The sequence below is a fragment of the Brachyhypopomus gauderio genome, chromosome 7, assembly GCF_052324685.1.
Source record: "Brachyhypopomus gauderio isolate BG-103 chromosome 7, BGAUD_0.2, whole genome shotgun sequence".
Taxonomy (NCBI): Eukaryota; Metazoa; Chordata; class Actinopteri; order Gymnotiformes; family Hypopomidae; genus Brachyhypopomus; species Brachyhypopomus gauderio.
This window is the reverse complement of record NC_135217.1, coordinates 8919275-8931379: the sequence shown is the minus strand read 5'-3', so window position 1 is coordinate 8931379 and position 12105 is coordinate 8919275. Positions and strand designations below refer to the sequence as shown.

The 12105-nt window shown below is 45.5% G+C and overlaps 1 protein-coding gene across 1 annotated transcript in view; it reads left to right on the top strand.

Annotated features, from left to right (window-relative positions):
* Positions 1 to 703: 703 nt before the first annotated feature.
* astn2 (astrotactin 2) overlaps positions 704 to 12105 on the top strand; it is a 267450-nt gene continuing 256048 nt past the window's right edge. Inside the window, 1 exon segment of the mRNA XM_077011457.1 lies at positions 704 to 1163. Within this exon segment, the coding sequence (XP_076867572.1) occupies positions 815 to 1163 (349 nt within the window). The 5' untranslated portion in view covers positions 704 to 814.

Sequence of the window (12105 nt, the reverse complement as noted above, 5' to 3'; positions counted from 1 at the left end):
ACACATGAACATCCACACACTTGCACACTTTCACACCTGCACACATGAACAGCTGCACACTCACACACCTGCACACATGAACACCCCCACACTCACACACCTGCACACTTGCACACATGAACACCCCCACACTTGCACACATGAAAACATACAGATTCGAGGATGTCCCCTTAGGGATTGTATTCGATGTATGCCACATCTGGTTTGACTTCTCACTGCAGCGGATTGATAGACAGATGGCACTTTAAGCAGGGCCAACAGACAGACTGGAGGACACAGCAGAAGGCATGGAAGGTCCTTGGGAAGTGTAATGTTATTTAAGGACAACCACACTTCTGAATTTTGGTTTGAACATCTGGAAAATCAAGAGTACAGTCAAGGTTAGTGTGACATTTAGTTTAATACATTTTAAATGGAGATGTGTGTTTGGATTGATTCAACGTCACCAGGTTTTCCTTATTTCTAAATTATGCATATGCACATCTAAACCATTCACTTGATAGGCTGATTTAATTAACTGGGCTGTCCGAGTTCAATCTGGTCTCAAAAAGACAATAAATGGTTAAAGACTGCAAAGGTTTGGAATAAGACGGGATGTGTCCAGAATGACGAGGGCACTAAACAAATGAAGTGCGTTGTGAAACGTGCCATTAGTCATCACGTGTTACGACATCTGAAACGATCATCTAGAGAGCAACGAATAATAAACATAGTCGAATTCACCTGCACTGCCGCCTCCTGGACAGAACCGTCCCCGTTGCTGAGACGCCGCTATAAACGAACACACGGCTCGTGCGCTCCTTTCAAAGCACGAATGCCGCGCGCGGGGAGCGGGATGGCACGGAGAGGAGCGCGAGACGTCCTGCTCGTGCTGGGGCTCTTTCTGACAGCGACAGCGGCGCTCGCGGCGACCAAGTCGGGGGGAAAGCCTCAAGAAGACCGGGATAAGCAGACTGAAGCGGAGAGTCCTTGTGAAGTGAAGACCGTGACCGTTTCTACCTTGCCCGTGCTCCGGGAGAATGAGTTCAGTTTTACCGGCGGTGGATCAGGGAGCATGGCCGGAGGGGAATCCCGACTCTTGCTGTTCGTTAGAACTGATGTACCCGGACAGATCTCGGTTCTGGACGATCTGGACAACACCGCTCTGCCATATTTCACGTTAGGTAAGATCTGATCGTTTACGGTGCGGTGTGTTCGGTGCGCCCCTTCAAAGCTCTGTGCGTCCACGGTGTGGTAGTGTGGGGTCCACGGAGCCATGCGCGCACTCCCGTAAAACAACCGGTCAAACAGTCATCATGTGCCGCATGTCTCTCTCTCTCCCTCTCTCCCTGCAGTTCTTTGGCCGCAATTGCTTTTGTTTGGTAGACCAGCATACAGTTTTGAACGAAAGGGGGAAGAAAGAGTAGACGAGATCCCGTCTGCTCGTGGGTTAGAGTGCTGTTGGCCAGGCTGTGCTGTGAACACGGGGGAAGAAAGTGACAAAATGTTAGAGCCGCTGTAGCGAGAGAGGAGCTGAGTGTTCAAAGTGTGAATGAATGAAGGCGTTATTTCCTCTCAGCATGTAAGAGAAACAGCATCAGCTGAGTGCCTAGTGTTTATATACAATACATACACACACACACACACACACACACACACACACACACACACACACACACACACACATATATATATATATATATATATATATATATATATATATATATATATATATATATATATATATATATATATATATAACAAGCATGTTTTTCTTATTACAAGCACGGAGGTGCTTCTGTTTACAGTCTAAGTTGTATATCAGCTTTGCAGCCAGGTGCACCTTAGAAATACCATGAAATATACAATGAAATATACCATGCAAGATTCAGGCTACACTGTCTCACATATTCACCAATAAATGAAAAGCTGTAAAGTAAAATATTTCTTTATCTCTACGTTGCATCTATTTCAAATTACGCAACCACAGTGTAGGTGTCCAGGTCACTAGAACTTGTTTTAAAGAGCTGTATAGGGACGTGGGAGAAGTTTTCACCAATGCACTGTCCCATGTAAATCATTTCACCCACATCCTTTCTATTCTTATTTTTATCTGCTGATTTTTGTAGACGATATAACCTAGTGTACGTCAGCTGTACACATGGAAGCCTGTTAAAGCCCTGTTCTATCATCATGTCTTAGTCTTTGAGTGCTCTGACCTGTGTATAACCTCATCTAAGTCAGGAGAACAGGTTTGATCAAATCCTAAGCAAAATTTAAACATGTCTCCCATCATGTTTTTGACTTCAAATGTCTATGTAGGACAGAAAATAATGAAATAACTTTTGCATTCAAAGTGTATATTTCAAAATTAAAACTTGGTTAATTAATAAATCTCAGATAAAATAATATTCTTGACACAGTAGGAAAGTAAATTTGGCCAAAAAGTTGTAGTAAATAAATAATAATCGTTATGGTGCTCTAACTTATGACACCTCATCATTAATTGTTATGAAACAGCTGTGTATTGTTTGAGTGCGATGTTGTTCAACGTCCCCTATTATTTCACTGTGTACAAACACAGCATCATTAACAATGACAAACAGGTGTAACTTTAATAGCAAAAGGACACATTCACATCTGAAAAGCATGTAGTGTAGTCACCTAAATAAACTATTGGCAGGTATGTTCTTTAGTCCAGGATCTACAGTGTTTTGGTATAAATTATTGTTTTTGTTATTGATGTTTTGGTGGAAGGGTATTTCTTTTATTTGTACGATATACACGATGGCAAATTTTCAAAAGTAAAATGCTCCTAAATAATACATCCCAAAAGAGTATAACTATGACAAAAGGTCCATTTGTATGACTCAAAACCACACTGTTAGAACACAGCAAGCATCAGCAATATGATCAAACTTTGACGTACAGAATTATATTAAATAAACAAAAAAATAAAATAAAATGTCTTCACCTGTGTGGGGGGCTGGTGGTGCTTAGATGACAAACTGAGTCATGCGTTTTTTTTTTTCTGTATTTATTTTTGCCAGGAAAGAAAAGAAGGAAAACATCTTAAGTCAGCAAGTCTGGTCTTCATGCTATGGCGTGTGTCTTAAGACTCCCCTCTCTGGCCTACGGGGTTAATTTTCTGTCTGGATTTGTTGCTTTTGACAAGTCTGGAGAGAAGAATACTAGAAGTATGTCAGACCTTAGAAAGCACATCTCACTTGAGCTTTTTCCCCTCTGTCTGTATAGCACACACTATGGCATTGTGTTAAATCTTTCTACAGAGTAATGAAATGGAGTCTGACCACCAATTACATGAAGTTTCCCACTGAGTGTGCTGTAGCTCTGGATGACCAAGGTCTAAAATGAGTCCTGCCCTTAACTGTGTCTTGCACTGACATTTGAACCGGAATCCAGTGCTGAGAGACCTGAGAGTTCGCTGATAAGTTGAATCAGGTGTGCTAGAGCATAGAAGATCCAGGTGTCTCCCAGGACAGGGACAACGCATGTCTTCACTGGGACCAGTATGGTGTTGGAGAGATAGGATGGAAGCCTGTTCAATGTGTTGAGGGTTTCGAGGCCTGGATTTGAGCTTAGTTGTTCAATGCAGTGTAGTGCGATATTGTCATAACCAGTCACAGAATGCATTCCTCATGCTTCCAGGAGTTTTTCCAAGTTGATTTTGAATTTAGTAGAATGATTGTGCATATATATTTAAGGCAATATTTGATCAATCTTTGTTGTCGTGTAAAATCCATTTATATGCATGAAGATGGTCTGGCTCAAATGAAATCACAAACTCACTGCTTGTTCGAGCCTCTCAGTGGCTGTAGTGGAACACTGGGCGTGAAGTCCGTATCTTAACCAGAGTGCAAATTTAGGGAGGGGCTGCCACTGCCATTAGAGTTACTTTATGTAGCCATATTGTAAATAGTCAGTGTCTCCATCAGAAAGGCTCTCATGTTAAATGCCTCTCTGGCTGTGTGTAAAACTGCTGGCGGAGCTGAGAGAGGAGGAGGAAGAGGAGGGGGAGGAGGAGGGGGAGGCTGAGAGGCCCACAAATCACTCACCTCCCTCTCATTAACGACTTCACCCTCATTCAGAGTGGCAGCCCCACAACCTCCCACTTGGGCCACGCCGCTCTTCCGAGGTGGGCCCGTGCCAGACCTACACACGCACTCCGTCCCTAAGACCTCCATCCCAAGGACCTGGTGGGGGTTAAAGGTTAAGGGCAGCCAAGGTCTCCCTGCCCTTCGAGGAACCTGGCTGATGTAAGGCCTGTTGTCCTAGAGGCTGACGGAGATCTCGCCCAAAGTGATGAAACATGCGTCATATCTGTGGAAACCGGCGTCTGCCGGAAGGGACGGAGGTCTGAGCCGTAGAGCCATCAGCGGCTGGAAGGCCGTCACCTGGCTTAAAGTGTCACTCAGGATTTCAGAAATGTTTGGAAATGTTGCTGAATATATACTGTGTGTATATATATATATATATATATATATATATTTATATTGAACATTTGCTCCTCCTCTGCAGCTTATAATAGACTACCAAATGTGGTTTATTTATGTGCAAACAGGGTGCTGTGCTGAGACGCTTTCTCCCGTAGCGCTGGTCTTATTTATCAATCACCTTAAAGGAAGCTCGGCAGCCCTGCAGGTGTGCTGGTGAAGTGGAAGCGGCCCACTGTGCAGCCCGGTTCTGCCAGCACACGGCACGCCCACAGTCAGCCGCTGTTTGTTTTCCTTGCGATCGCAAAATAATAAAAAAAAAAGCAGTGCGAGGATGTTTACGGGGCCGTTGAGTAGTCTGCTGTGTAAGCTTCAGAGCCCTCTGCGATTTGGGGGGGTGGAGGGGTTGGGGGGGGGGGGGTCTCGTGAGTGGTTCAGCCAGAGTGCACGGCACTCCAGGACGGGAGGGTCGGCCTCAGGTGCTCCGTGTCGAGTGGTCCCGCTCATGGCTTGTGGATCAGGGCGAAGGGCTGACCCCCCGCGTATAGAAACGGCTATGTGAGGAGACAGGGTCTGCAGATAAAATCCACAGAACAAACATGTATGTGGACCCACGGACGCGCTGGAGAACAGGAGAGCTGGTTCCAAAGGGGGTCCACGCAGACTACTGGGAGACGTTACGAGGAGGCAGGGTACTTTCTGTTCCAGCACCGCGTTCTCACGCTCTTGGGCCGCACCGAATGTTCCGTGTGTTTTTTCGTGCGGGAAGCAACAGGAGACGCTCTGATCTTTTACCTGTGGACATTAACTAGTTATTCTTTCCCTAGGAAACAACACCAAAGAAATCAGCCAGAGAAAAAGCCAGACACGGTCCTGCTGTTTGCAGAAAATCCACTAGAATGTTCTGGGTCTTACATGCTTGAGCTGACCCTGAAGAACTGTGGCTGTTTCATGATATATTTTCACATTTTTCTATGTCCGGGCAGTGGGGTTTCTGTTGAGGTGTTGAATATCCAGGCTGTGGCATTATTATGGTGTTTCTATTGAGGTGCACCGCATATTTTACATTTAGGTTATTTTACAACAGACACAGCTGATGTATTCAGGTCCAAATGTAAGGACCACCGTGATTTTGTGACACCCAGCTGGTTTTGCTAATTAATTCTATCTGCTGGCCTGAGCTAAGCTGCTATGCCAGGTGGGTAGAACAAAATCCCGGACCGGATCTTTGTAAGTAAACCTGGACTGTCTCTTGGCTCCGTAGTTGGGACCTTTCTGCCATCACAGTTTTCATTACTAGCATTTATTTACAATGCCGTTTTGCACACAATAATAAAGATGTGTTTTTTTTTGTCTGCTTTAGGGTTTAAACCACAACCCATGTACTTATTACAAGGGTTTGTGTTTCAGAAATCCTATGGTTATTATCTGAAAAAAAACAGTGAATCCCTGAGAGATTGAGCACATTTACCCACAATGTGCAGTTAGTGCAGAATTTGCATTCATAAAACCATCCAGTCCCTCCTTAGATGTGGAGTTTGGAGGAGGGGGAGACATAGAGAGACATTCCTCCACGAGGGCCGGAGAATGGGGTGTTTAGGTGACCTATGCAAGAGCTCCAGGCCCCAATCTGTAAAGCTCAGACATGATTTATTACCTCTGGAATGGAAGAACACTGAGGAAGACGCAGCGGTGATAAGAGAACAAAATTGGAAGCTTTCATTTGTTTACTCTTTACGTCTGCTTGGCCTGGTCTCGTAAGCAGGGGTAGAGAGGTCACGTAAGGACACGCTGTGATCTAATCCGCTCGGCACCGGCGCCTGACCTTGTGCTCCCTGGGACGGATTACGCCAGACCCGCGTTATACTTTTCACATGCAGTGAAGGGAAGGTTTCAGAACGATCTGGCTGAAATGCAACGCAATGGCATACCACTTAACACAAGGAATCAATTTAAAAAGCATAAATCCTAAAACAGTGCAGAGCCAGTCTGTGCAGACTCTCAGATAACACCGGGGGGGGGGGGGGGTGTTGCAGTGGAGTTCGACTGTTGTGTTTCTTAAAAGCCCCTTTTGCTTTTTACAACACAACATTGTTCCTAAACCCTCACCTGCCTTTCCACCTTTGCAACAGACTCCCTGAATGTCCCAAATATTTGTTGAACAAGTAAAGCTTTTACCAGCGGTGGGGTGGTGAATATTGTGTTGTTTGACATACACAGTATAGCAGCATGCTGGGTAAGCAGGACACTAGAACACCAGGACGTGGGGTACGCAGGACACTAGAACACCAGGGTGTGGGGTACGCAGGACAGTAGAACACCATTGTGTGGGGTAAGCAGGACAGTAGATCACCATTGTGTGGGGTACGCAGGACACTAGAACACCAGGATGGGGGTACGCAGGACAGTAGAACACCAGGGTGTGGGGTACGCAGGACAGTCAAACACCAGGACATGGGGTACGCAGGACACTAGAACACCAGGATGGGGGTACGCAGGACAGTAGAACACCAGGGTGTGGGGTACGCAGGACAGTAGAACACCATTGTGTGGGGTACGCAGGACACTAGAACACCAGGATGGGGGTACGCAGGACAGTAGAACACCAGGGTGTGGGGTACGCAGGACACTAGATCACCAGGATGTGGGGTACGCAGGACACTAGAACACAAGGATGTGGGGTACGCAGGACACTAGATCACCAGGATGTGGGGTACGCAGGACAGTAGAACACCTGGATGTGGGGTACGCAGGACACTAGAACACCAGGGTGTGGGGTAAGCAGGACAGTAGAACACCAGGATGGGGGTACGCAGGACAGTAGAACACCATTGTGTGGGGTACGCAGGACAGTAGAACACCAGGATGGGGGTACGCAGGACAGTAGAACACCATTGTGTGGGTTACGCAGGACACTGGAACACCAGGATGGGGGTACGCAGGACAGTAGAACACCATTGTGTGGGGTACGCAGGACACTACAACACCAGGATGGGGGTACGCAGGACAGTAGAACACCAGGGTGTGGGGTACGCAGGACAGTAGAACACCATTGTGTGGGGTACGCAGGACACAAGAACACCAGGATGTGGGGTACGCAGGACACCAGAACACCAGGATGTGGGGTACGCAGGACACCAGAACACCAGGATGTGGGGTAAGCAGGACACTAGAACTCCAGGACATGGGTAAACAAGACCCTGGATAAGCAGGACACTGGTGCAGCACAGTGCTAGTGCAACAGGACACTGGTTAGGCAGGACACTGCAGCAAGATGCTGGTTAAGCAGAAAATTGGAAATGCCACAGTGACATCATTCACGTTTTCCATTGATTTGGATAACCTTTACAAAATGTCACACTAACTGAAGGAGATTTGTGGAGAAATTAGTTTCTCTCTGCAATCCTAGTGCATCTTGCAACCCATGGTGCGGGCAGAACCCATTTAAAGACGCTTTCTCTTATTTTAATTGTGTAGATAAAGGGGTAACCTCCCCTAGTGCAAATGTTTATATGAAATCTACCAGAAATAGGAGAATAGGCAGTTTAAAAAAAAATGTGTACAGATATGAGGACAATGCACATCTATGGGTCGGAGTGACTGGATTTTGTGAGCCTTTGTGCAGCTCTGCGTGAGAGGCAGAGAGGAAGCTGCAATCATGAGGCGGGAGCGTGTGCAGGTAGCACCATAGGTCAAGGGTCATGGGCACCTTCTATTTGCCTTCAGTTGCTTGTCAAAGCGGGCAAGCATGCTGGCTGACCCGAGCTCCCTAAACAATGGCGGCTATTCATTCTGTGTTTGTCACTGTTGGGGGGGGGGGGGGGGGGCTCATCCTGGCCTCGGTTTTCCTATCAGTCCTTTTCATCATATCTTACAATCGGCAGAAATCATCTCATTACTGATGTTGATTTTGAAATTAGGTGTGCCAGCATTAGGTTTAGATATTGATCAGACTTCTTATAGCAGTGTGAAGAAATCAATAACTACTGTCCAAGTCATTTCTGTCTCTGTATGATCTGTTTAACCTAGTTTGAAATTTGTTTACTACCTCCAGCACACCTAGTTCTTTAATTTTCTCTGGTCTTCTCTCTGTGTTTGGTCCATTTTAACGCATTTATCTTCAAATGGTATTCTGACCTCATGTTACTTCAGCTCGAGTCAGCATTAACCCTAAAATCAACACCTATACGTCTAAACATATGGAAACTCTCCCCTCCGTTTCTTTGCCATCTGTGCCCTTTCGCTGCATATATTCCATCAACGATAATGCTCCCCTGTTCGTATTAACGGGGAAAATGTCCTTCCTTTATAGCCTACAGTGAGAATATTCGCTTAAGACACAAATTCTGCTGCATGGGGCTTCTCTGTGTGAGCAAGCTTGTTGGTAATCTGCTCATTCAGTAAGGCTGCAAGTGATTTTCTAGCTGGATGGATGAAAGGGGCGAATGACTCTGGCGTGTGTTCCCAGCCCGGCCCAGTGTGTGAGCACGACTGCGACCGGAAGCGCTGCTACATTGGACTGAACCGCTCGTTCCCCGTGCTCCTGCTCTGCTGGACAGCGCCGACGCTATAGCGGTCCGCCGAACTTTCGTTCCACCACATTGGGACCGATCATCTATTATCGTTCGTTAGCTAATTCTTGCAGACACAATAGGCTAGCTATCATACTAAGTGAACGAATTAATCAATCAATATGTGAATAAATTAAGCAAAGGAAACTTTTCGATCGTTTGTGCTGGAACAAATAATCCCCTCAAAAGATCTGGGCAGGACTTGTCTTTTTCAGTTTGGGACGTTATCATGTCTGTGACTCATCTGATAGCAACATATTAAAAGGTTTTGTAAATAACAAAAAAAACCTTGTTAAAGTGGCCGGCTGCATCGGCGAGAACAGCAGGCAGCGGTGGCGTTTCTGTCTCTGTGGTAGTCCACCAAAACCTTGGACAAAATGTCCAAATATCAGGGAGTGTATACAAAATAGCCTTGGGATTGTTTTCTGGGAGGAAATTGAATTTTAAATTACAGTTATTCAGTGGTACTTGTGAGAAGAGTGACATGACAGGTAACAGAGAGCACAACGGATGCTTTTCCTTGGGGCCTGCCCTGTTTCCTTTGCTCTTTTGACAACTTTCTTCTGTATAGAATATTTGAGTTTTGAAAGGGCGCTTAAGGAATGGGATCTCTCCACGCCTGTAGCTTAATGAAGCTTTGAGCTTGCAGACTTACGAAATACAGAAGGGCCATTTTATCGCTTGACAGTGGAAATTGCATCTCAGCAAATCACCTCAACAATCCAGTGTGGTGCTGAGCTTTATAAATGGATTTAATCAATGTCCGGGCAGTGGCTGCAAGGTTCTGGAATTTACGCGCACCTTTGATGAATTAAAAACAAAATTATTTGACAGCAGATATGCTGGTACCCGGATACAAGTGGAAAACTGCAGGATGTCTGTAGCAAAAGTGCTGGGATGTAATTCCATTTCTGCTCAGCTCAGAGTGTAATACATTTATTAATGCCATTTATTTTTTTAAAGACATTTACGTATGTAAAGCCAGTGGAATTCATTGATTCCAACGCACTGTTATACATTCCTTGTAAATTATAACTTGATAATCAATGAAATATATAAAAAAAAATAATAGATCCCTCTCTCACTATTTCACACTTAGTCATATGAAGGTCGCAGTCCAAACTGCCCATGATGCTTTATCTGAATGGGTTACGTGCCTTCAGTATTCCTCATTCAAAACCTTGTGTGAGTTGGAAGCAGGTTGATTGGTGTGTGGTGCGGTCTGTGGGCCAGGGTCACCCGTCATTAAGGATGCCTGGTTCGGACCTGGCGTCTAAGGGAGATGAGAATGGAGACGACTTTTGGTGGCTCTTTCGTATTCATGGGTTCCTTCTTGTGGCCGACGCTTCTGACGGCAGCTATGGCCAGAGCTCACAATATTCCCCCGCGCTCTGAGCTCGCTGGTTGTGGCTTCATTATTCCACATATTTTAAAGGTCAACTTTCATTTTCTTAGGCCATAGACCACACTCCCATTCTTTACTCTCATTCTTCACGCTGAGGTTACTGGCCTGTGGTTGGTGGAAAAAACCAGAGTATCTGAGCAATCACGTTATACTTACAATCAGTGGCAGGAAAAGTACTACAAAATACCACGTATGTAAGATGTACTCCCGCATCTACCGAGTAGCCATGGTGATGAACACTGTTCAGGACCTCGCGGGACACTACACTCGGGACCTGGCGGGACACTACACTCGGGACATGGCGAGACACTGCACTCAGGACAGTCCTGGTTTCAGATGATGCTGGTGGCTTTGATCTGAAAGGTAATTCAAAGGAAAAAGGAAGAATATATCAAAACAGCACTGTATAGGAGCTTGTGGGGAAACCTGGTAGATTCAACTGCTGTATATTATACTGACTGAAATGATGGTTCTGATTAAGAGGTTTAGGGATCGTAATGTCTCTTTTGTGCTGGAGCTATTATACCAACAATAAAGGCTACTTTGAGTAATGGTTCAGACTGTGTTCTTCAGCAATATTGGCAGTTACGTCTCAATACATCTAACAGTCAGTTCACATGTAGCCTATTGCATTCAGAATGAGACCAAACCCATCCAGATCATCATCAGCAGGTTTAAAACAACATTAAATAACAGGAAGGGAAAGATCGAGACTGATTTGGTCTTAACCCGATTACAGACGAGCATGGTCAAATTCAAATCTGAAACGTTTTGTCAAACGCTACTCACTTCTGCGTTAGCTCGTGCATCTTTTGAGACATAAACCCTAATTCCCTTCACAGAATTAAACACACTCTTCACTCTTGACCCTCTTCCCCAATTATACCAGCAGTTGTTTTCTACGTCCGCACTGGAGTCTTGCTGAGCTATTATCTCAAGCTCAGGAATGACACCTGTTCCTGTAAGAGGCTACTGCATGTCCTCGTCATGTCCACTGCCTGTCAAAGGCCAAGCTGAACCTTGGCGGAGATGATGGGACGTGTCACTTCCTGCTGTCAACCAGCTGTTCTAAATGTGTCCTAGTCATAACTCTGGGTCACTGTTACACCACCGGTGTGGGTTAATGTTCCAAAGAGGCTGAAGGCAGGTTTGGGTGATGTAACTGGATAATTATACATGGGTTATGCAATCAGCTCTGGCAATGTTGAGTGTGTCTTCTGCACTGGAGAATCACCCCCAGTGCTGGGCTTTACAGAAGCTCCTCTGTGTGAAGTTGTGAGCCGTGGGAGAGGAAACGACTGATATCAGCAGCGTATCTCTCTGTCTCATCGCTGCTGCTTTTTTTATCCTCAGAAAATTGAAACCAATGGTCCCTCCTCTTACCATGACATCAGCAGAAAAAAAAGCAACACGCACTCCTTCTTTCTTGTGCTCTCTTGTCCTCTCCCTTTCTCTCTCTCCCTCTCTCAAACACACACTTTCTCGCTCTCTCTCGCTCTCTCTCTCTGCCTCTTTCTTTCTCTTTTTCTCTCTCTCTTCCTGTCTTTATCTCTGGTTCACTTTGCCTGGATGAATCCAATTTTGACAAGTCAGCCTTCAGATAGATTTCTGCCGGGCATTGTTGCAGGGTTACTGTATAATGCACAGCTGCTGTGCTGGGCTGACTGTGTCTTTCTACAGCGGTTTTTATCTCCTC